The sequence below is a fragment of the Panthera leo genome, chromosome C1, assembly GCF_018350215.1.
Source record: "Panthera leo isolate Ple1 chromosome C1, P.leo_Ple1_pat1.1, whole genome shotgun sequence".
Classification (NCBI taxonomy): Eukaryota; Metazoa; Chordata; class Mammalia; order Carnivora; family Felidae; genus Panthera; species Panthera leo.
Window position 1 is genome coordinate 70,693,228 of NC_056686.1, and position 24,569 is coordinate 70,717,796.

General features: G+C 39.1%; 2 protein-coding genes and 1 pseudogene across 4 annotated transcripts in view; 2 read left to right on the top strand and 1 right to left on the bottom strand.

The window, feature by feature from the left end:
• Positions 1-401: 401 nt before the first annotated feature.
• Positions 402-8,726, bottom strand: GNG5 (G protein subunit gamma 5). Of its 3 annotated transcripts, none has more exons than XM_042952417.1 (3): positions 8,487-8,726; positions 4,804-4,944; positions 402-533 (listed from the first exon to the last, which is right to left on the bottom strand). In XM_042952417.1, exons 1-2 carry the CDS (start codon positions 8,724-8,726, stop codon positions 4,819-4,821), a joined length of 366 nt encoding a protein of 121 aa, XP_042808351.1. In that variant the 3' UTR covers positions 402-533; positions 4,804-4,818. The 3 variants fall into 3 exon arrangements, with proteins under 3 accessions (XP_042808351.1, XP_042808349.1, XP_042808350.1); XM_042952415.1 differs by lacking the exon at positions 8,487-8,726 and adding an exon at positions 7,949-8,461; XM_042952416.1 differs by lacking the exons at positions 402-533; positions 4,804-4,944; positions 8,487-8,726 and adding exons at positions 4,953-5,970; positions 7,949-8,461.
• An 83-nt stretch (positions 8,727-8,809) lies between these two features.
• SPATA1 (spermatogenesis associated 1) overlaps positions 8,810-24,569 on the top strand; it is a 56,823-nt gene continuing 41,063 nt past the window's right edge. Inside the window, 2 exon segments of the mRNA XM_042952411.1 lie at positions 8,810-8,898; positions 17,864-18,037. Of these exon segments, the coding sequence (XP_042808345.1) occupies positions 17,936-18,037 (102 nt within the window). The 5' untranslated portion in view covers positions 8,810-8,898; positions 17,864-17,935.
• Positions 23,015-23,638, top strand: LOC122227736 (annotated as a pseudogene).

The following is a 24,569-nucleotide window of genomic DNA, read 5'->3' on the forward strand; positions in this document are numbered from 1 at the left end:
TAATACCCTACACAAGGGAGTTTTTTAGTATTTCTTATTAAATACTTTTATTAAAACAAAGTTAATCCTGCAAATAACTCACATGTAGAAACTAGTATTAGCAGCCTCCTCCTGACCTTGAAAGAAAAAAGTTTGCAACTTATCTTTAATTCTCTAACAGTCTTTCATATGTATGGTATACAGTTATGTGACATGAGCTGTAGAACAAGCCCTGAAACGTAAATTAATGACATTGAGAAATTGCCATTATCTTATGTGTTCAAAACAAATTAATACATAGTATATTCAATACCAGTAATTAACCAAAAAACTTTTACACTAAGTATTTTATTGTATGTGGCTGCCAGTGTATATAAAATAATTACCCTTGTGAAATAGAAATTTATGAAAATTCAGAGAGGTAGATGTTAAGGACTGACAAAAGTAGAAGTTTATATAGTATGGCACGTGTTATAGGGATAAGCTTTCATACAGGCTCCAAATTTAGTTCTCCTTTGAATATGCACTGGTTCATGAAAAATGGTTTAGAAAACCTGAAATGGAAAAGAAAAGAGTGGATTAGAGGAAAGGACCAAAACACAATAGTTTTTTCTGAAAAGTAATACATCTTCTATTACTTTGAGGGCATTCATTTGCATGTTAGCTTATACAGTGCTTTCAATTAAACCAAGCCTTTTAGGAAGTAGACATATCACAGGGTTTCAAGGGAAAAAATGAGAAATAGATCTCTGTGGTGTATAAAATAGAATTTTCTCTTAATTTTCACAACCACTCTGAAGTACAAATCACCCATGGTTTATAAAAAACAGACTTATAGATTAACTTGCCAAGATCACTGCCAAATATACTCTATATCCTAATTTTTAAAAGTTAACATAAAAATCTCTTAAATTCAGAAAAATCTGAATATCCCTAGAAAATAAGCAATAGCATTGAGGAGAGCAGTTTGATAAATTCTACTAAGGTAGAAGATGCAATCCCACTTGTATTTACTGTAGGGGCCACTTTTAGGCAAACAGGCTTGAGCCATGGAATGTAAAAAGTGCCCACATGGATCCCCTGCCTGAATACACATAGGCCCATCAGGCGATCCACATTAAAATATCCTTAGGCCCTAACTAACCAATGGGCTACTTACAACTAGGCACAGTTACCAAAAGGAAGATTCCATACATCGCCATACCGCCTCATGTTCTCCCTTTAAAAACAGCCCCTACCTGCTTCCTCACTGCAGAAAGCCTCTCCTTTGCTGTCCTGCCCAAAGCTCCCCCTAAGGTGTATTCCATTCCCACTGCCTCATGGCACAAGCCTTTCTGCTGTCCTGCCTTCCTGGTCCCTTACGGTGTATGCAATAAATTTCTATCTCCTTTGTTCTGTTTTGGGTAAATTCTTTCACCTCCCTCACCATCAACTTCCACCCGATCACTGCCTCACATGTGGGGGCCCCCATTCAACTGGACAGACACCCCACTTAACATTTACCTAGATAAACCTATACATAAAGTGAAACATACATGGATGTTGACTATCGTGGTGTTTAAAGAGGGAAGAACTAGGAATAGCCTAAATGTAACTCGGCTGGGGAATGGATAAACAAACCGAGGTTTATACACACGTTGAATACTAGAGATAGAGAGCAGGTAAAACAATCTACAAGGATCAACACAAATCTCAAACACAATAGTTGGTCCTTAAAAAACAGTAACTATGTTTTAAAACTACAAAACACAAGAAACGTAGTAAAAAGTAAAAACATGGGTATACCCACTTCAGAGTAAGTTACCTATACAGAAAGGTAGAAAAAGTGTCTTTTATTTCTTTTTGAAAATTAGTAACGGGGCGCCTGGGTGGCTCAGTCGGTTAAGCGTCCGACTTCAGCTCAGGTCACGATCTCACGGTCCGTGAGTTCGAGCCCCGCGTCGGGCTCTGTGCTGACCACTCAGAGCCTGGAGCCTGCTTCTGATTCTGTGTCTCCCTCTCTCTCTGCCCCTCCCCCATTCATGCTCTGTCTCTCTGTCTCAAAAATAAATAAATGTTAAAAAAAAATTAAAAAAAAAATAAAATTAGTAAGGTAAACTATTTAATTCAGGATGGTAGATACATGGTTCTCTATACTTATTTGGAAATTTCTATTGTCTTAGAACGAGAATGTTCAAGGGGTTTAAACAGAATGGTGAAAAAACTAGTTAACATTTGAATTACTAGATCAGTAGAAAAACTAGAAAAAACTAGATCAGTAGAAAACAGTAGCAAATAGGCTGAGGTCTGTTTGGCAAGGGCTCAAGAGAAAGCACTCTTGAGCTCCATGTGGAAAGTTTGTTCCCAGTTAGCAAGTGTTATTAAATTTTAAATGTCATTCCTTACTGAATAATCTTACTTCTAGAAATTTATCTTAAAGAAAACAGGTAAACTATACATAGGAGTACCAAGATATTTGCCTCAGTGTAGCAATATTTAATGATGTTTAAGCTGTATTAATGATGTATAATACAGCCACTAAAAATTTCATTTACAAAGAATTTTTTTTTTAATTTTTTTTTTTTAATGTTTATTTATTTTTGAGACAGAGAGAGACAGAGCATGAACGGGGGAGGGTCAGAGAGAGGGAGACACAGAATCTGAAACAGGCTCCAGGCTCTGAGCTGTCAGCACAGAGCCCGAAGTGGGGCTCGAACTCACGGACCGCGAGATCATGACCAGAGCTAAAGTCGGCCGCTTAACCGACTGAGCCACCCAGGCGCCCCTACAAAGAATTTTTAATGAAATAAAGTTCAAGGGTTTTTTTTAATTTTTATTTTTGAGAGAAAGAGAGAGAGCATGAGAGGGGGAGGGGCAGAGAGAGAGACAGACAGACAGACATAGAATCCGAAACAGGTTCCAGGCTCTAAGCTGTCAGCACAGAGTGGGGCTCAAACTCAAAAGCCGTGAGATCATGACCTGAGCCGCCGAAGTCAGATGCTTAACCAACCGAGCCACCCAGGCATCCATAAAGGTTTTTTAAAAGCAGAATAAAAACTGTACATACTCACTGTCTGTAAACCAGCATATAAATTTTTTTCCCTCTTAAAAGGAAATCTAGATTAATAATGATTGTCTCTAGGTCCGCTGATCATGGTCTTTGTATTTTCCTTGTATTCTAACCTATTGCTAAGTTATCTATGCTGTCTTTCTTTAAACTATATATTTTTAAAAGATGTAAATATAAAGACTCAAATATAGAATCTATGTATCCCGGCCATTCAGTGTGGGCCCAGGACCACCACCATCGGTATAATCTGGGCATCTGTAAGAAATACTTCAGCCCTATGCCTGGGTGGCTCAGTTGGTTGGGCATCCAACGTCATGGTTCATGAATTCAAGCCCTGTGTCAGGCTCTATGCAGACGGCTCAGAGCCTGGAGCCTGCTTTGGATTCTGTCTCCCTCTCTCTCTGCCCTCCCTCACTTGTGTGCAGTTACTCTCAAAAATAAACATTAAAAAGGAAAAAAAAAAAATCCTTCAGCCCTTAGAATTCAGACCTACTGAATTTGAATTTGCATTTTAACAAGGTAATTTGCAGATACATTCAAGTTTGAGAAGAAATACGTTTACATCCAAACATCCTTTTCTTGGCCCAAGGTGTTTAAAATCATATCCATAAACCTGTTTTATTAAACTGCCAGGATTAGTAGCTGTTATTTTACTTTGAAATCTGGGTTCTTATCCTAGCTATATTATAATTTTGAGCAAGTCATTTAAACACTTATCTGCAGACTCCTACAAAATGAAACTGTTAACAGCCAGGTAAGAAGCCACGTTTCTTAACAGTATTTTATATCAAATGAAAATAAACCACTTTATAAAGTGAATACAATGGGGAACAGAGGTTTAAAAAGAATCTTTAATAAGCCATAAAAATATGAAATACCCAAAAACTGCCATGAAGAATTAATATTGCTGAAGCAAAGAACTATTAACTATTAAATACAAACATGTTAGGCTGTTAAAAAAAGCTACTTCCTTATGGAAAACCTGTTACTCAAAGGTGGTTTCTGGTGTTTCAAAATCTTTACCAATCATTGTATTTACTGGAAACATGCTGACTTCCTGGATACTCCCAAATCCACAAAGCTTTAATTAGGGAGGGCACCAACTATGTAACATGGTATTTTAAGAAGCTGGCTTCCTGAACTTTGAGGAGTTAGAATGTTTGTAAAGGGTGTGTGCCATAGTCTTTTTTTTTTTTTTAACACCATTAGTTTGGTTGCTTCTCATAGGTCAATATGAGTACACCCTCTGACTTAAGTACTGTGAATTTATAAAAGGTAGCAGCACCCTTGGATTACATATTAAATTATCCACAGCATGTTTTTTTGGTCAAATCTCTCTTGGATTAACATTATACAATTTTGCACACACACTGACACTTGAAATGGAAGCTACAGATTAACATATGGATACATGCTTTAAACCAGCCCATCCTGAAATCTGAAATCAAATCCACTGCCTGCCACCATGAACTCTCATACACTTCACTTCTCTCTTGTTGTATCTTTACCTAAGAATAAAGAGTAAAACCTGTTATCCCCCACTACAAATGTCCACACCATGTCAGTCTATTCAACTATATCCTGAATTTCTCTTGCATTCCCAATTCCCAATTAATTCTCTGCTATGCTGTGCTACAGCTGGTTTCTATTAGAGAAATGACATCAGAATCCAAATCAATTGGTAGTACACGTATTCAAGGTTGTCCCCATAAACACTGCAGTTTAAAAAAAACACACACACACACACAAAAAACCTAAATATTAAAGAAACTTACCAAAGATTCGTTTTACTACAAAAAGGAACAGACTTTCTGGGGTCTGAAGGGATTTGTACTTGAGGATACTCCGGTCAGCAGGGGATCGTGTTGAGCATTCTGCAGACAGAATTGTTTCAAATCTGCAGCTGCCTGGGAAACCTGTACAAGACAAAAGGAGGGGGTAGTGGGAGGAGGTGAGAATGTTTTCAGGGAGGTTTTCTCAAATCTTTGAAATACCCGCAATAAACACTTCTCTTAACTCAAAAGAAGACATATAAAGAGTCATACTGAGCTCATCATACTCAAAACACTGCACATACAGTGGACTAGTTTATAGTATGCTTTCTTTTGCTTGCTTATTAAAAGCATCAAATGATTTAGTACATCTGCAAAGAAAAACCCATCTGGGTAGTTTATTAAACTTCAGAGGTACTCAACCTTCAGGTTACTCAACATCTTGTTTTTTACTAAAAGCAGTACACAAGATGCAAACAAAAGGTGTTAACTGTCTTGAAAGCATATATATTACTGAGAAAATGAACATCATGTTCTAAATCTGAACCACTCAGTTCATTGTTTTGGCATTATGTACCATCTGCTGTTTCATGTTACAAAACTGGACAGTTCAGTGTCATGTAACTGAAAAGCCGATAGCAAACACTGAATTATTTTAGCCACTTCACCAAGCAGCCTGCCTTTAAGCAGCAGTGTATTTGCTTAAATGTGATTTAATTTTCATATATGTATGCAATGCCACTCAAACAGCACTTAAGGAATTAGGTATCACTTAAACACCTACGATTTGTATATATTCTGATTAGGTGATACAGAATACCAGAACAGTGAACTGAACGGTTCAGATGTAGAACATGAATAAAAGATGCTCCAAATGAATACAAGATCCTAAGTCTTGAGGTTTAGGAAGATGGGAAAAACAATCATTTTATTTTCAGTTTTAACTATCCCCAAGAAGGGTGAGAGCAGGTGTCCAGTTCAGTTGGGCATTTTGAAAGGGAGGTGAAAGCATCACAAATACTCTAAGAAATCCTGCAGATTACTGCTGTAACCCAGACATTTACCTGGTAAAAGGATACATCATCCCAAGATGAATCTCAAGCCTTGAAATGTTTGTACATTATACAGCATTTTATCCACTTATACAACAGTTTATCCACAGGTTAGCAACTGTGTAAAGTAATATGTAAATACCTGTTAGCAAGTGCTACAAGTGGCCACCCTGCTTACCCACCAAGAGAAGGTGTAGCTAAAGTGGGGAGTGCAAGGTATCATTTTACACAATCTTAAAACTTGGTTTCATTCACATTAACTAGCAGTAAGGATAAAGTAAGTATCTGACAACTTTCTGCCTAAAGTGTAGGCAGGCTTCCAACTTAATTAATTCCCTTTCACAAACTTCTCAAGCACCACTATGTGCCAAATATACTTCTAGGCACTGAGAATACATAAGAATAGCCAGGTTCCTGTTATGGAGGTGACAGTTCAGGAGATAATACAGACAAGGAGCTATCCAGAAATAGAGTGGTTAGATCTTGACCTAAGGAAAAGTGTCTCTGAGGAGGTGACATTTAAACTGACATCTCAATGACGAGATCCAGCCAAGTAACTATCAGTGGGAAACAACCATCAGTGAGAATTCCAAGCAGTGGGTGAACTGAGACAAAGGCTCTAACCTCAAACAAGCTGCTAGCCCCCAAAGCACAGTAATAATCACCATCCAGGAGACTGAAACCTTATAATCCTGGCATAATTATTAGTGCCCTCTTTCACTCTCCAAAGTGCCCTGGTTGGCAATACAATGCATGGTCACCCTACATATGGTATAGTTTGTCAAGCATTTGTGAAAATTTCTATCAACTGTGGTTAGACTGTGGTTAAACATAAAGGTCTAACAGTAAACTCGTGCTAGTTTAAAATATCACCAAAAAAAGCATCTAGCACAGAGTCATGGATAAAATAGGTGCACAAAATAAAATCAAACCAACCACACTTTACAACAGAGTTAAAGAAAAGTTCATTTAAAGTCCCAAGGTGGAACGCCCTCCCCTCCTTGCTACAACCCTAGTATGAGATGAAATAACTCTAAAACCAAAGCCACCTGTGGTGACTTTAATGCTCCAGAACAGAAGCCTCCTGAAGAATTATGTCCAAGAGGCAGGCATCACCTGGAAGAGTCACTGGAGTGGCCGGGGTTTTCATAGTAAAACCCTCAGAGTACTTTAATCTGAGGCCTTCATCTCATTTTCTTTCGAGACAAGGAACTAAGTACCCCCAGTGAACACTTACTACTTTCAGCCAGCTTTTTTTTTTTTTGCATCCCACTCCCATTTTTTTTCTTTCCTGGGCCACTCTAACCTGTGATAAAGGCGCACATGTGTGATAATGTAATGGTTGGTTAAGAAACATAGGGTTTCAAGTTTCAGAGTTAAATCCAACCGAGACTGACCATAAATCACTGGGATGAGTTAAGAAGCTGGAGATGAGAGAAATGGATTCCAAACAGCAATGTAGTCTACAGCACTTAAAGGACAGGGCGGGGAATCCCACACCAAACTGATGGGAATTTCCCTTCCCTCCTGAGGTGACCACAACTGAGTAAGCTAGGTCCCTGACATTTCTATTTAAGGAAGTAGGTAAATGGGAGGCTATCTTACTCCATAAAACATTTCAGGGAGAAGTAAACACTTAGCCAGATGAGTACACAATCAAGTCATCTTGAAAACTGGCTGCTTCTTTCAACAGAGGGCATGATTTATATTCTTGTTTCTTTTTTTAATTACAAGAAGTGTTTCACTTGTAAGATGACCTGCATCAGAAAGAAGCCAATCCATTTAGGATTTTAAAAATCAGGAGAAACTTGGAACAGCACTTGAATGTCAGGTTGTCCTGCCAACACACACAAAGGTTTCTCCCCGCAAGGTAAATGCCCCAAGACAAGGTCAGTATTAACTAGACGGCAAAACAAGTAAGAATGGTCCACTCTGATCACTAAGGTATGCAAACCAATAGATATTTCCAAGGTCAGACACAGTAAACTGCCAACTAAGTATGAAACGCACGCTTTGTATGAGGTTGTACACAACACACCAGTGGTAACCTTAGGCACCGGGGACGTTTCGAAAACAAACATGCTTCTTTAACTTACAGTTTGCGTTTGCAAAAATTCGTTTTCAAGTCTGTGTTCGGTGGATAAGAGGAGCTGGCAAGGAGTGGGTTTGGGAACGTTCCAACATGCAAATAGGTTCTGTTCCGAATTAAAAGCCAGGTAAAACTCTGTCCAGTGAAAATAAAGGGTGGAGTCTGGTAAACTAAGGACTAGAAGGGTGCGGACGGCGCTCGGAGGAGCAGCTGTTGCCCAAGCCAGCCGCGGAGTCACGGCGGAGGGAGGGAGAGAAGGGCCACCGGAATGCGGAAAGCCGTGGTTCAGCCCCGGGGCCAGCCTGCCTTGGAAAGTCCTGGCGCGGAAAGGCGCACTAACCGACCCCCGAACAACAGCGCCGATCCGCGCCGCTACTTCTCTAAAGCTGGCCCTCCCGGATCGGGTCGTCGCCGCCGAGCGCGCGTCCTCCCCAGAGGAAACAGGAGCGGGACGAAAGTGCCGCTCGCCCCAGCCACCTCGGCCGCCCGATCCCATCCGCCGCCGCCCTCCCCTCCCCCTCGTCCGCCCGCCCGCCCCCGCACACCTTCACGCGGTTGAGCCCGGCTTCCAGCCGGAGCTGTTGAACCACTTTCTTCATAGCGGCGACGCTGGAGGAACCCGACATGGCGCTCGCGAGAGCCGGGCAGATTCGTCGTTGCGGGAATCGGTCCGGTAGAGGGTCCGCGGGGTCTGACGGCGGGGCAGCGCGGCGGGGGGCGGGGCTCCGAACTTTGTCTCTTAAGTTTCCGGTTCTTTGCCCAGCGGCTCCACCCGCGGCGCGCATGCGTGTCCTCCACGGCTCTCAGTTCCAGCTCCTCTCCCCACGCAGGAGCGGAGCCGGAGGGAGGGGAAGAAGGGAGTGAGAAGGGGAGGAGCGCGCTTTGGGCAGAGGAGCGGCGGGACGCCAGCGAGACCCGTCGCCCATCTTCCTCTCCCGAGAGGCCGACTTAGGAGAGGTAAAGAAAAAGCTCCTCATTAGCCGCCAAGACTCGAGGGGAACCTGAAAAGGACTGGTTAGGAAAGGCGGGTGCTTGAAGGAGTTTATAAAAGGCCTGCTGGACAGGTGACAAAGAGGTTCCAGTTTTCCTGTTGGCCTTGGCGGCAGAGGTTGTGGGAAGAGAAGGGCCCAGCCGAGGAGTAGGAGCCTGAAGTAGCCGGCGCGAGTTACGGACACCCCGTCTCCTTAGAGACGCGTCTCTGAAACGCTACCCGAGTTTGTGGGGCGGCCGGTCTTCAGCCAGTTTCCGGCCCTCAGACCCCCCTGAGGCCCAAAGCTCTCTTTAGAGCTCGGAGGTCGCCGTAACTGACCGAGGGAAGCGGGGCGGCGGGGAGCAGGGGTGCTGGTTCGCTAGGGGGAAAGCGCGTCTTCTCAGGATTCGGCTTCTCTCGCTCATCTCTTGGTTTTCTCGAAGAGGTGGTGAAGAAGCCAAAGTACTTGCAGAAGATTACACCCGTCTCATCTTGTTATCCACTTCACTTGGGGAATTAACGCTTATTATACCTTAAAAAATAAAACAACTTTTTGTGCTTCCGGAAAGTTTGTTTTGCATTTCAGTGGTAACTTATTACCTGCTGCTTGAAATTGACCTTCAGAGGAGTTGCTGGAGAGAGAAACAGTAGTATCTAATCAAGCAAAATAGGCTCAGCCAATGAATGTCTCAACCATGGAAACTTATTTGTTATGTCACAGCGCTTAGGATAAGTGTTTCCTATTCAACGATTAAAGTACATCAAGGAATACACTACTGTTTTCTTTCTATAAACGTGAATAATTTAATCACTGAGACATTTCAGATTTTTTGTGTAGTGAGAAAATCCACATATAATTTGCTCTAATTGACAAATAAAACATTATTTACTAAACAGTTTGAATCACTTTACAAAAATGTACAGTGTGCTTTAGTAGTTTAATTCATACAATAGATGTAATAACTAGGGTTAAAAACCAAGGTTTAAATTCTGGCTCTACCACTTACCTTGGTATTCTCCACCACCACCCCTCCCCACCCCCTCCCGCAAGCCAAAGCCATTTGAACTTTGCTGAGCCACTGTTTCCCCATTTCATAATGAAGTAATAAATCTACCCACAATTTTTTAAATTTAATTGAAGTATAATTGACACACAATGTTACATTAGTTTCAGGTGTAGAACAGTGATTTGACAACTCTATTGATTATGCTATGCTCACCACAAGTGTGGCTGCTATCTGTCACCATACAATGCTATCACAGTACCGTTGACTCTATTCCTCGCTGTACCTTTTATCCCAGAGACTTATTCATTCCATAGGTGGAATCTTGTACCTACTATTACCCTTCGTCCATTGTGCCCATCCCCCCACCCTCCTTCCTTCTGGCAACCGTAAGTTCTCTGTATATGGGTCTCTTTCCGGTTTTGTTTGTTCCTTCATTTATTTTTTCGATTTCACGTATAAGTGAAATCATACTGTATTCATCACTCTTTGATGTATTTCACATAGCATAATATTCTTTAGGCCCATCCGTGTTGCAAAGGGCAAGGTCTCATTCTTTTTTATAGAGGAGTAATATTAAATTACTGAATGATATTCTGCATGTTCATTTTTTTATAACTTTTTAGTGTTATTTATTTTTGAGAGAGAGAGAAATGGAGTGTGAGCAGAGGAGGGACAGAGACAGAGAGGGGGAGACACAGAATCCGAAGCAGGCTCCAGGCTCTGAGCGGTTAGCACAGAGCCTGGCGCGGGGCTGGAACTCACAAACCGTGAGATCATGACCTGAGCTGAAATTGGATGCTTAACCGACTGAGCCACTCAGGTGCCCCTACATATTCTTTATACATTCATCCATTGATGAATACTTGGGTTGCTTCCATACCTTGGCTGTTGTAAATATTGCTGCAGTAAACATAGAGGTGCATATATCTTTTCAAATTAGTGTTTTCATTTTCTGCAGCTAAATATCAGGTAGCAGAATTACTAGATGGTATAGTGTTTCTATTTTTAATTTTTGAAGAACCTGCATACTGTTTTCCACAATGCCTGCACCAATTTACATTCCCACCAACAGTGCAGGAGAGTTCCTTTTTCTTCACTTCCTTGCCAACACTTTTATTTCTTGTGTTTTTGAAACTAGGCACTCTGAGGGGTGTGAAGTGATCTCCTTGTGGTTTTGATTTGCGTTTCCTTGGTGATTATTGATTTTGAGGATCTTTTTATATGTCTGTTGGCCATCTGTGTGTTGTCTTTAAAAAAAAATGTGAGTTCAGGTCCTCTGCCCATTTTTTAATCAGATTGTTTTTTGGTTATTGAAGTATGATTAACATACAATGTTATATTAGTTTCAGGTGTATAACATAATGATTCAACAGCTTTATACATTACTCAGTGCTCATCACAATCAGCATACTCACCATCTCTCACCAAACAATATTATCACAATATTATTGGCTATATTCTTATGCTGTACTTTTTGTTTCCATGACTTATTTTATCACTGGAAGTTTGTACCTCTTAATTCCCTTTATTTCACTCATCGCCCTACTGTCCTCTGGCAACCATCAGTTTCTTCTTTGTATTTAAGGGTCTGGTGTTTTGCTCATTCATTTGTTTTTTAGGTTCCACATGTAAGTGAAATCATATGGTGATTGTCTCTCTCTGTCTGACTTATTTCACTTAGCCTAATACCTTCTAGTTCCATTCATGTTGCAAAGGGCAAGACTACATTCTTCTTTATGGCTGAGTAGTATTCAATTGTTTATATAAACCACCTCTTCTTTATCCATCCATCTGTCAATGAACAGTTGGGTTGCTTCCATATCTTGGCTATTATAAAATAATACTGCAATAAACATAGGGGTGCATATATTTTTTGAATTCATGTTTTTGTTTTCTTTGAGCAAATACCCAGTAGTGGAATTACTGAATCATATGGTATTTCTGTTTTTAATTTTTGAGGAACCTGCATAGTGCTTTCCACAGTGGTTACACCAACTTACATTCCTACCAACAGTGAATGAGGGATTCTTTTTCTCCACATCCTTGCCAACACTTGTTAGTGTCTTTTTGATTCTAGCCATTTATATATGTGTAAGGTAATAAATATCTCATTGTGGTTTTGATTTGCATTTCCCTGATGATTAGTGATGTTGAGCATCTTTTCATGTGTCTGTTGGACATCTATATGTCTTTTTTGGAAAAATGTCTATTCAGATCATCTGCCCGTTTTTTAATTTGATTATTTGTGGGTTTGGTGTAGAGTTGTAGGAGTTCTTTATATATATTGCATATTAACTCCTTGTCAGATATGTCAACTACAAAAAAAAAAAAAAAAAAAGAAATCTTCTCCCATACAGTAGGTTGTCTTTTCATTTTGTTGATGGTTCTTCTGCTGTGCAAAAGTTTTTTATTTTGGTGTAGTCTTAATAGTTGTGGTTTTTTAAATAATTTTTTATTTTTTTTTATTTTTTATTTTTTTTAATTTTTTTTAACGTTTATTTATTTTTGAGACAGAGAGAGACAGAGCATGAATGGGGGAGGGTCAGAGAGAGAGGGAGACACAGAATCTGAAACAGGCTCCAGGCTCTGAGCATTCAACACAGACCCTGACACGGGGCTCAAACTCACAGACCGCGAGATCATGACCTGAGCCGAAGTCGGACGCTTAACCGACTGAGCCACCCAGGCGCCCCTTTTAAATAATTTTTTAAAAAAGTTTATTTATTAAATTTAAGAGAGAGAGAGTAAGCATGAACAGCGGAGGGGCAGAGAGAGAGGGAAAGAGAGAATCCCAGGCAGGCTCTGCACTGTCAGCACAGAGCCCTGATGTGGGGTTCGAACTCTCAAAACCTCAAGATTATGACCTGAGCCAAAATCAAGAGTCAAGATGCTTAAGCAACTGAGCTACCCAGGTGCCCCAGAGCTTTTTGATTACCAACTGAATTTTGTTACTAGTAATCAGCCTGTTCAGATTTTTTATTTCTTTCTGATTCAATCTTGGAAGATTGTATGTTTTTCTATGAATTTATTCTAGGTTGTCCAATTTGTTGGCATATAATTTCTCATAGCAGCCTCTTATAATTCATTGTATTTTTGTAATGAAGCTTGTTATTTCTCTTTCATTTCTGATTTTATTGAGGCCTCTCCCTTTTTTTCTTGATGAATCTGGCTACAGGTTTATTAATTTTGTGTATCTTTTCGGAGGACTCACTGTTAGTTTCACTGATTTTTTTTTTTTTTTCTTCTGTTTCATTTATTTCTGTTCTGATAGGATTTCCTTTCTTCTCTGGTTCCTTTAGGTGTAAGGTTAGATTGTTTGAGATTTTTCTTGTTTCTCAAGGCAGACCTATATCATTATAAACTTCCCTCTTAGAACTACTTTTGATACATCCCCAAAATTTTGAACCATGGTGTTTCCATTTTTATTTATCTCTTGGTTTTGATTTCCTATTTGATTTATGACTTATTGGTTGTTTAGTAACATGTTTTCAAATCTCCACATTTGTATTTTTTCCTTTTTTTTTTTTTGTAATGATTTCTAGTTTCACATTCTTGTGTTCAGAAAAGATGCTTGATTTTATTTCAGTCTTCTTAAATTTATTGAGACTTGTTTAGTGGCCTAACATGATCAATCCTAGAGAATGTTCCATATGCACTTGAAAAGAATGTATATTCTGCTGTTTGGGGATGGAGTGTTCTGTATATATCTGTTAAGTTCATATGGTCTAATGCATAATTCAAAGCCAGTCTCTGTTGATTTTCTGTCTGGATGATCTATCCATTGATGTAAGTGCGGTGTTGTTAAAGTTCCCTACTATGATCATATAACTGTCAATTTCTGCCTTTGTGTCTGTTCATATTCTTTTATATATATAGGTACTCCTATATTAGGTGCACAGATATTTACAATTGTTATATACTTTTGTTGTATTAATCACTTTATCATTACATAATGCCCTTCTTTGTCTCTTGTTACAGTCCTTGTTTAAAGTCTATTTTGTCTGATATAAGTATTTCTACCCTAGCTTTTTTTTTTCCCACTTCATTTGTGTGAATATCTTTTTCTATCCCTTTACTTTCAGTTTGTGTCTTTAGGTATGAAGTGAGTTTCTTGTAGGCAGCATTTGGAGGGTTTTTTTTTTTGTTTTTTTGTTTGTTTTTTTTTTATATGCGTTTTGTCACGCTGTATCTTACCTGGAGCATTTAGTCCATTTACATTTGAAGTAATTATTGATAGGTATGTACTTACTATAATTTTCTTCATTGTTTTCTGGTTGTTTTTATTGTTCTCTATTCCTTTCTTCTTCTCTTGATCTCTTCCCTTGTGATGACTTTCTTTAATGTTCTCCTTTGTCTTTATATTTGTGTATCTGTTACAGGCTTTTGGTTTGTGGTTATGAAATTCATATACAACATCCTAAGTATATAGCAGTCTATGATAAGTTGATGGCTGCTTAAGCTTGAACACATTTTAGAAGCATGACATTTTTACTCTTTCCCCCTTCACGTTTTATGTATATATCACATTTTTCACCTTTTTATTTTGTGACTTCCTTAACTACTTTTTTTTTTACATATAATTGATTTTACCACTTTTGATGTTTAACCTTCATACTAGCTTTGTAAGTGAATGATTGACTACCTTTACTATATGTTTGCTTTTATTAGTGAAATTATATCCTTTTATAATTTTCTTCTAGTTATGGCCTTTTCCACTTAAAGAAGTCCCTTTAACTTTTCTTGTAAGGTTAGTGGTGATGAACTCCTTTAATTTTTGTTTGGGAGACTCTATCTTTCCTTCAATTGTGAATGATAACCTTGCCGGATATAGTATTTTTGGTTGTATTTTTTTTTTTCCTTTTAGTGCTTTGAATATATCATGCCACTCCCTCTGGCCTGCAAAGTTTCTGCTGAAAAATCAGGTGATAGATAGCCTTATGGGGTTTTCCTTGTATGTAACTAGTTGTTTTTCTCTTGTTATATTTGAAAGTCTCAATCTTTAGTTTTTGATGTTTTAATTATTAGGGGTTTGATGTGGACCTTTTTGGGTTTATCTTATTTGGGATTCTCTCTCTGCTTCCTGGGCCTACTTCTCTGTTTTCTTACCCAGGTCGAGGAAGTTTTCAGCTATTATTTATTCAAATAAATTTTCTGCCCCTTTCTCTTCTCTTTCTGGGATTACTACACTGCAAATGTTCGTATGTTTGATATTGTCCCAGAATTCTCTTAAGATTTCCTCATTTTTAAGAATTCTGTTCTCTTGTGGCGCCTGGGTGGCTCAGTCAGTTAAGCGCCAAATTCGGCTCAGGTCCCGATCTTGCGGTTCGTGAGTTCAAGCCCTGCGTGGGCTCTGTGCTGACTTCTCCGAGCCTGGAACTTGCTTCAGATTCTGTAACCCTCTCTGCCCCTCTCCTGCCTGCTCGCTTGCTTGCTTGCTTGCTCTCTCTTTCTCTCTGCGCCTCCCCCACTTGTACTCTGTCTCTTAAAAATAAACATTAAAAAAAAATTTTTTTTTAATTCTTTTCTCTTTTTGCTGTTCAGCTTGGGTACTTTTTGTTACCCTGTCTTCCAGATCACTGAATCTCTTATTGTTTCCCTATATCTGTTATTGTTTTCCTCTAGTGTATTTTTCATTTCAGTTATTATATTCTTCAACTCTGGTTGGTTCTTTTGAATGTTTTTATCCCTTTCTTGAAACTCACTTGATTTATTCACTCTTTTCTGCAGCCTGGTGGGCATCTTTTTGACCATTCTTTGAACTCTTTATGAAATAGGTTTCTTATCTTCATTTCATTTAGTTCTTTCTGTGGTTTTGTTTTCATTTAAACAAATATTCCTCTCATTGAAACCATATTCCTCTGTCTTCTCATGTTGTTTCATTTTCTGTGTATGTTTCTATGAATTAGTTGAAACAGCGATCTATCCCAGTCTTGAAGGAATGGTGTTGTATAGGAACCATCCATGTGTAGACTGCATGTGCCTGGTGACTTTGGCTGGCTGGCTGGAGCTGGAGTGGGCACAGACTGGGAGTTTTGTAGCATGCTGCATCGGGGCCACCCCAGTGGGATGCCCAGAGCTGAAGTAGGCCTGGGCTGGCAGTACCCTGGATTCTCAACACCAGGTCATCAAGTGTCAGAAATTTTTAAGCTTGATTTTTAGTTCTGCTGCTTACTCCAAAATGATTTTTGGAGTAATGCAGAGAAAGTACGATAGGTCGTTCTCTTTAAAGTACAGACCAGATCAAAGATGACAGGTGATATATCTACGAGCACTTACTCCCTCTCAAACCCATAATTGACTAATGATAATCTATTTTTGAAAATTCTGAATCTTGAGTTCTCCCAGTTCTAATTTCTAAGGTCTCATCTTTATATGCAATGCCATTTTATTGTCCAGGATTTAGTCTTCAGCATTGATCCAGTCAGAAATGACAAAATGGAGGTATCATTCAAAGTATGGCTTCTTTGCTATACCTTTAGAAGGGATAATGTAATGGGGCAGTTTACCTGAGGACAATATTAAAGCAGGTCTTGGTTAATGACTTGAGTTTGCTTAATTAAAAATTTGTTCTGAATGAAATGTCAAGGTTTTTTTTTAATGTTAATTTATTTTGAGAGAGAATGTGCACATGTGCACAGGCCCGTGCTGTCAGTGCAGAGCCCATCTTGGGTTCCATCTCATGAACCGTGAGATCATGACCTGAGCCAAAATCAAGAGTCAGAAGCTTAACCAACTGAGCCACCCAGGCACCCCAAAAATGACAAGCTTTTAATGCATGCACAGAAATTAACAATCCCAGCCTCCCAGTTTGCACATCAGTAGCAATTTTCATGCCCATGGACTGTAATTCTTATAGGTTATTACAAATAATTTTTATATAATAAAGACATTACCATATATGTATCTGAGTTGTGTTTAGGTTCATAATATAGGCTGATATTAGTACAATGGCAGAAAGAGCCTTTGGGTAGGTATAGAAATGGAAATATCTAAATAGTTAAAAAAAATACTAATGTAATTAAAATAATGTTTGAGATGGTTAAAATAACAAAACATTTTAAGTTTTAATTATTGTAAGAAATTTGCATAGGAAGTAATATGTGAAACTAACTTGATTTAAAAGATGTTATGTCCCAGGATGTAATTTTTTAATTTTGATACCATTAGAATAATTAGTGGTCTCTGATATGATTTCATAGAGCTGTAATCAATACCAAATAACAGAAATTTTAAATTTTGTTGCACTTACTGTTTTAATATAAATCAAGATTGTATAATGCTTTGAAATCTTGAAAAGCCTTCTGTTCTGGTATTGGTATCACATCGTTTACTTTAGGATTGTCCTACTTTGATAATTCCTGTTTAGAGTGATTCAGCTACCTTACTTTTCAATTTTTATTATATAATTTAAATGTTATTGTGGATTCTTGTAAACTGTTTTAAATCCTCTGAGAACAATACAGGAAACAACACAAACATAGCTTAAAGTACTTAAAAACTGGCATTTTCATCTGGAATAATTATTCATGTTATACTTGAGATATCCAAGCCCAGGAAGAAATGTTTATGGTAAAACAGTTTTCATCATTCTATAGCCATTTGCACAAATTTAGTCTTTATACTTCCAGAAACATATTTCTACTTTATATAAAATACCATATATATTTAACTTTAATTTTCAACCTTGAGAAAATTGTTTAGAATAGTAAAATATGCCCTGGTCACAAGTCTTTTATAATGTAATTTAACAATTTATTTAGTTGTATTGAAGATATATATATATATGTATACATATATAGATGTGTATATATATGTATATACACACACACAGACTTACTAGTAATAGGTCTTTTTAAATTATGAGATTGTGTACATTCCTAAGTTTTCATTTTCAGTGTATTTTAAAGCCTTTTGTGTTTTTCTTTTCACTTTTTGAATGAATCAGAGACCAGAATTGAGTGGAATGCTATCTTAAACAAGTCAAAAATCTGTTATAACCTTTACATATACTACTTAAATGAAGAAAGGTAAAACACCCCACAAAATTCCAACTGATAATCACCCTATTCAGACACTGGTGAATATGTCCCTCAGTCCAAGCCGACCTTCTTCATCAGAGGTAAGAAAATCTTGTAAACTAAAATATAAGAAAATATAAGAAAAGCTTGCTTAATATTGTTTTTGAAAAGTTCTGAGAAAGCAAAATATGGATTATATAAAGTATTAGATATTAACTCCACTGTGTATCCCATTGTCTGATTACAATTATTTTATCCCAGTTCTTTTATCTGTAGTTCATTTCCTCTAAGTACTCTGATTTTATTGGGTTCCCAGTGCATTGATCCTATCACCTGTTTTTTGTTTTTGTTTGTCTGTTTGTCTTATTCATCACCTTTTGATGCCCTCCACAGTTTAAATACCATAGAACAATCTGGATTACTCTCTTTCTGATACTTTTGACTCCTTGGCCCTCTCTCATTTCATTATACTGCTTGGCAAAACAAAAACCCTGGTTAATCTAATTCTTCACCTATGCTATACCTATGCCTACAATAGAATGTGGCTGGAGAAAAATATACCAACATGAACATTGTTCTCACTTTAAATTCAGGACCATGAATCTCAACTGGAACCTTTTGCTGGTAGGCAGACTGTCTTCCACTCACTCATTTACTTTTCCACTGTTCTAGACAACTATTTCATACCTTCTCAAACCCCCAGTACCTTCTCTCCATTTTCTCTTTAAACCAGCTCCAATCAAGTTTTCACTCCACTACTGCACCAAAATTGCTCTTGTTAAATTCACCTCTACATTACTAAATCTGTTGTTTAATTCTTATCCTGCATATTTTTGGTCTATCTGTGTGCAGCAGTTGACACTGTTGATCACTCATATTTAACATAATTAATTCACTTGGCTTCTAGCATACACATCTTGGTTTTCCTCCTGCTTTCCTTGTTGTTCATTTTCAGTCTTCTTTGCTGGGTTTTCTTCTTCTTCCTGATCACTTAATAGTGGAGAATTTCAGGGGCCAGCTCTTTGTTTCTTCTCCATCTGCACTCATTCCTTGGTGGTCTCATTCTGTATAATAGCTTTAAATACCATCTTTAGGCTAAGGATTCCCAAATTTATATCCTCAATCTAGTCTTCTTTCCCAAACTGCAGATTCATATTTTCAGCTTCCATCCCACATGGATGGCCAATACACATCTTAAAATTAGCATATCTCAAACTGAACTATGGATCTTTTCTCCCTCCCCCAAACATGTTCTCCCCATGACATTCTCCATCTCAGGTGATAGCAAATGCATCCTTTGAGTATCTGTGGCCACATGCCTTAGAGTCATTTTTGTTTGTTTCTCAAACTTCACTTCCAATGGACTAACTATAGCTTCAAATTATATGAAAATATGACCATTTCCCATCACTTCTGCTAGTACATTGGAATGAGCCACCATCATCTCATACTTTATTCAGATAGCATCATAACAGGTTCCATTTTCTTGACCCTTACAGCCTGTTGTATTAACCCTTTAATAGTTATTGAATATAGTAGACTTTGGAAGTAGAACATTGTATGTGTCCTATTGAAAGGCAAAATGAAATACAGGGCACCATTTATAAAGTATTCTTGCCCCCAGCTGACTAATTTGTGTCAGTTGAAGACTATACACAGTTAACTGTTTACAAGAGGGAAGTCTTTGTTTCAAAAACGCTTGTTGAACAAGGTTGGCTGGGAAGATGGTAGAGTAGGAGGACCCTAAGCCTGCTTCATCCAAGGATACAACTAGATAACACATCATTGTAAATAACCAAGAAAACTACCTAAGAAGGACTGGAAGAACAAACTCTACAACTAAGGTAGGGAAGAGGCCACATCGAAGGAGGTAGGAAGGGCAAAGACGGGGTCTAGGAGCAAAAGGGACTATGGCCATCTTTGGTGGAGAAGGAGAGGTGTAGAGAAAGGCAGAAAACAGACTTTCACACTGGGGCACCTACAAACAGGGAGGATGAATCCCCATAATATTTGCCTTTGAAAATGAGAGGGGCCAAATTTCTTAGTTCTTACAACCAAAGGGACTTAAAGCCTGGAATTTTAAAAAATCAGCATACTCTACTCTGGAAGAGTATAGAGGGCTGTAGAAAGCCCCACCCATAAAGAGCACAACAAACAGTCCATGAAGACACAGGGTAGAACCAGCTGTTTGAGACATATCAGGGGAAGTGGGAGGGTGAGTGATTTGTCATCACAGAGTGTGACCCAGAGACACAGGGATTGCTGAGAGACGCCTCCAGGAAAAGGAGCAGACAGGCACCATTTCCCTTCCCTGTTCCCCCTCCTCTGGAATAAATACTGGCCACCTGTGGGAACCAGGGTGGTACACTCGTTACCTAACTTGCTTGCACTGAGTCTTGCCCCCTCATGCTTTGGCAGATCAGCCCTTCCCAGTCACATCTACCTCAGTCCCCACATTGCACATTCCTCCCCCAGAAGACTGGTGCAAACCCTGCCAACACCAAATCTGCTGACACATACATTTGGCGGGCCTCATTTCTGGGAGCAGGAGGGGCAGATCCCATTTCACAAGCTGACTACTACACACCATGTTAAAATGTATGCCACTCCTGCTGAGGACCACAATAGGCAAAGAGAGCCTCTGCAGACAACTGGACTGAAGGAAATAAGATGCTAGGACTCAACAGCAGAGCACATGCAATGCACGTAGGAAACATTCCCTGAAACACTAGGCCCTGAGGAACAGGGGACACTGTACTGCAAGGTACTATAGGACCTCTTCTTTTATAAGACTGTTATTGTTAAGAGCAAGAGAAGTAGATGACTTTCCTAATACAGAGAAATGGACACAGAAAGTCGGACAAACAGAGAGGCAGAGATATCTCCCAAATGAAAGAACAGGACCAAGCCACCAAAAGAGACCAAAGCAAAACAGTTAAAAATAATATGCCTCATAGAGAATGTAATGATCATAAAGATACTTACCAAACTTGAGAAAAGATTGAAGACATCAGTGAGACCCTTAACAAAGAGATTAAAAAAAGAGAGAGACAGATAAAGAACACAGTAAATGAAATTGAAAATATATTTGATGGAATAAATACCAGGCTAGATGAAGCAGAGGAACAAATTAGTGACCTGGAAGACAAGTAATGAAAAGTAACCAAGCTGAGCAAAGGAGAGGAAAGAAAATTATGCAAATTGAGAATAGTGCAAGGGAACTCAGTGACTCCATCAAGCATAATAGTCATAAGGGATCTCAGAAGAAGAAGAAGAGGTTAGGGGGCAGAAAATTTACTTAAAGAAATAATAACTGAAAACTTCCCTATTCTGAAGAGGATAATAGATGTCCAGATCCAGGAGGCACAGAGAGCTCTCCAAATATTCAACCCAAGGAGTTCCACATGAAGACACATAGTAATTAAAATGGCAAAAAGTAGTGATAAAGAAAAAAGTTTTTAAGCAACAAGAGGAAAAAAAAAAAAAGACTGTTAAATACAAAGGAAACCCCATAAGGCCATCAGTGAATTTTTCAGGAGAAACTTTGCAGGCCAGAAGGGAGTGGCATGATATATTCAAAGTGGTGAAAGGAAAAATCTACAACCAAGAATATTCTATCCAGCAAGGCTATAATTCAGAATAAAAGGAGAGAGAAAGAGTTTCTCAGATAAAAACTAAAGGAGTTCATGAATATTAAACCAGCCCTACAAGAAATATTAAAGGGGACTCTTTGAGTGGAAAGGGAAGACCATAAGTGAGAGTATGGAAAGTAGAAAGCAGAAAAGCAGTAAAAATAAATATTTCTGTTTTATAATATTGATATCATAAATATCAAAGGACTCATAAAATAAAAAGATGTAAAGTATGATACCATATACCTAAAATGGGGTGAGGGGATAAACAATGGGTTTAGACTTAAACTGACCATCAACTTGATATACACTGCTATATGCAGAAGATGTTATATACAAAACTAATAACCACAAATCAAAAACCAGTAATACATATGCAAAGAATAAAGAGGAATCCAGTCTATCACTAAAGAATGCCAACACACTATAAAAGAGAACAAGAGAAGGATCAAAGAAAATCTGTAGAAATAACCATAAAACAAATAACAATGGAAATAAATACATACCTATAAATAATTACTTTGAATATAAATGGACTAAATGCTCTTATCAAAAGACATACGGTGACAGAGTGGATAAATTAACAAGACCCATCAATATGCTGCCTACAAGAGACCCATTTCAGACCAAAAGACACCTGCAGGTTGAAAGTGAGGGGATGGAGAAATATTTATCATGAAAATGGATGTCAAAAGTAACCTGGGATAACAATACTTACGTTGGACAAAATAAGACTTTAAAACAACTGTAACAAGACAAGGACACTATATAATAATATTTATGTACCCAACTTAGCACAGAAATACATAAAACAGTTAAGCATAAAGGAAATAATTGATGATAATACAATAATAAGGAACTTTAACACCCCACTTAAATCAACAGACAAATCATCCAAATAGAAAATCAACAAAGGTATAGTGGCTTTGAATAACATACTGGACCAGATGGATTTAACATATATTCAGAACATTCTATCCTAAAACAGCAGAGTACACATTCTTTTCAAGTGCACACAGAACACTCTCCAGATAGATCAAATATTAGGTCACAAAAGAAGTCTCAACAAATTTTAAAAAATCAAAGTCCTACTGTGCATCTTTTTTGACCGCAATGCTCTAAAACTAGAAAACCACAGGAAAAAAATCTGTAAAGAGCACAAATACATTGAGGTTAAAATAGCGTGCTGCTAAACAGCGAATGGATCAACAAAGAAAGAAGGCAAAAATTACATGGAAACAAATGAAAATTGAAAAGACAATAGTCCAAAATCTTTTCCTCAAGTGTGGTCCTAAGAGGGAAGTTTATAGGAATATGGGTCTACCTCAAGAAGCAAGAAAAATCTCAACCTTACACCTAAACAAGCTAGAAAAAGAACAAAACCCAAACTCTGCAAAAGCAAGGAAATAATAAAGATTAGAGCAGAAATAAATGATTTAGGCAGCCATTGCCACAACCATGATGTTGAAACAAAAGAAGCAGAATTAGCAGCAGCAGCCACCACTGCAGCAGCCTCTGCTGCCAGAGCGGAAAGAGACTGGAGACGAGGAGCATGGAAGTCCCATCGGACCACCCAGCCTTCTGGGCCTTACTCCCATGGCCACTGGAAAGCCTGGTGACTCTAAGTCAGCTCTTCACAGAGGTCTTCCAGGGTCAAGGGGATGAATGATTCAACCACTGCTGAGTCTCCCACCTCCTTCCTGGGGCAGAGGCCCAGTCTGGGGAGGCCTAGGCCCCAGGTGTGGCCCATGTGGTTGTGGTTAGTGGAGGGCCAATATTGAACCTCCTTTTTCCTGGACCAAGCCATGGAGGTCCTTTCAGGGGAGGCTTTCACAAAGAGCAGAGAAATCCTCAAAGACTCAAAAGTTGGTCTCTTATCAAAAATACCTACCCACCCAAGTATGGCCCCCAAGTTATGGAAGACAAATCCTACCACCCTGTCTGCTGACATTTTGCCAAAAAGGGCCACTGTCAACATGAGGACCTCTGTGCCTTCTGCCATCCAGGTGTCAATGGACCTCCTCTGTGAGACTGTGCCTTCCCATCGAGGCTGAAGGGAGCCCTCTATAACCTAACAGCCATATATTTCCTTGTGGCCCTGTGATGGCTACTGTGAGGCTGTTCCACCCACTGCCCTCAGACAGTGACACCCACCCCCATCTGTGACCTCCCCATTTGGGGTCCAGAGTTGTGTTTCATCACTGGTGCCCGGTGTGTGGTCTTTTGTCTGATTCAGCCTCTAGAGACTTGTCTTCAGGACCCCATCTTTACTCACTTCAACTGCCTCCTAGATCCTCTTCCCCCTCACTAACTCACTGCTGAACAGGAAACCTCTTTGGTGCAGTTTCTTGTGCATCTGTCCACCCAGCCCCCGGTACTGCCCTCGATTCTTGAGAGCCCTGGAGCAGTTTCATACCATTCCCTTCCAGCTGCTTGAGTCCTTTTTATGTGACAACTCTTACCCCCAAAGTTGCCAGTTGCTCTGTGAAACTCACCAGGTTGACCTGGGGTCAAGTATGGATGACTGGTGCAGTTACTCCCTGAAAGGCCACTCTCCCTGCTTTTGGATTTTGTAGTTTCTGCATCAGTAGCATGATCCCCACTGCTCTGGTCTGGTCTGACCACAGTGCTTTGTGAAACTGTTCATCCCCTTGTATGTAGCCTCTCTCTGCCCGTGGCTTTGTGACTTCCCAACACTAGACTAAGTTTTTCTGCCACAATGAGTGAGACTTCGTGCCCTCTAGACTTTCCGTACCTCCCAATGTGGGAGAATTGTGAAACTTTGTGCAAGACAGCCTCCCTGGTCTCCCCATTCTGGGGTTGGTTTTTCTGGGTTTGACACAAGCCCATGAGACATCTTCTAAAGCTTCTGAGGGGTTACCCTCTCCTCTCCAGCCCACTTTAGTTAGACTATGTCATTGTGAGGCCACCAGCCCTTTCATCTGAATTCTGTGAATATCCACCCAGCCTACCTTTGGGTAGAACCTGGACAGTACTGTCA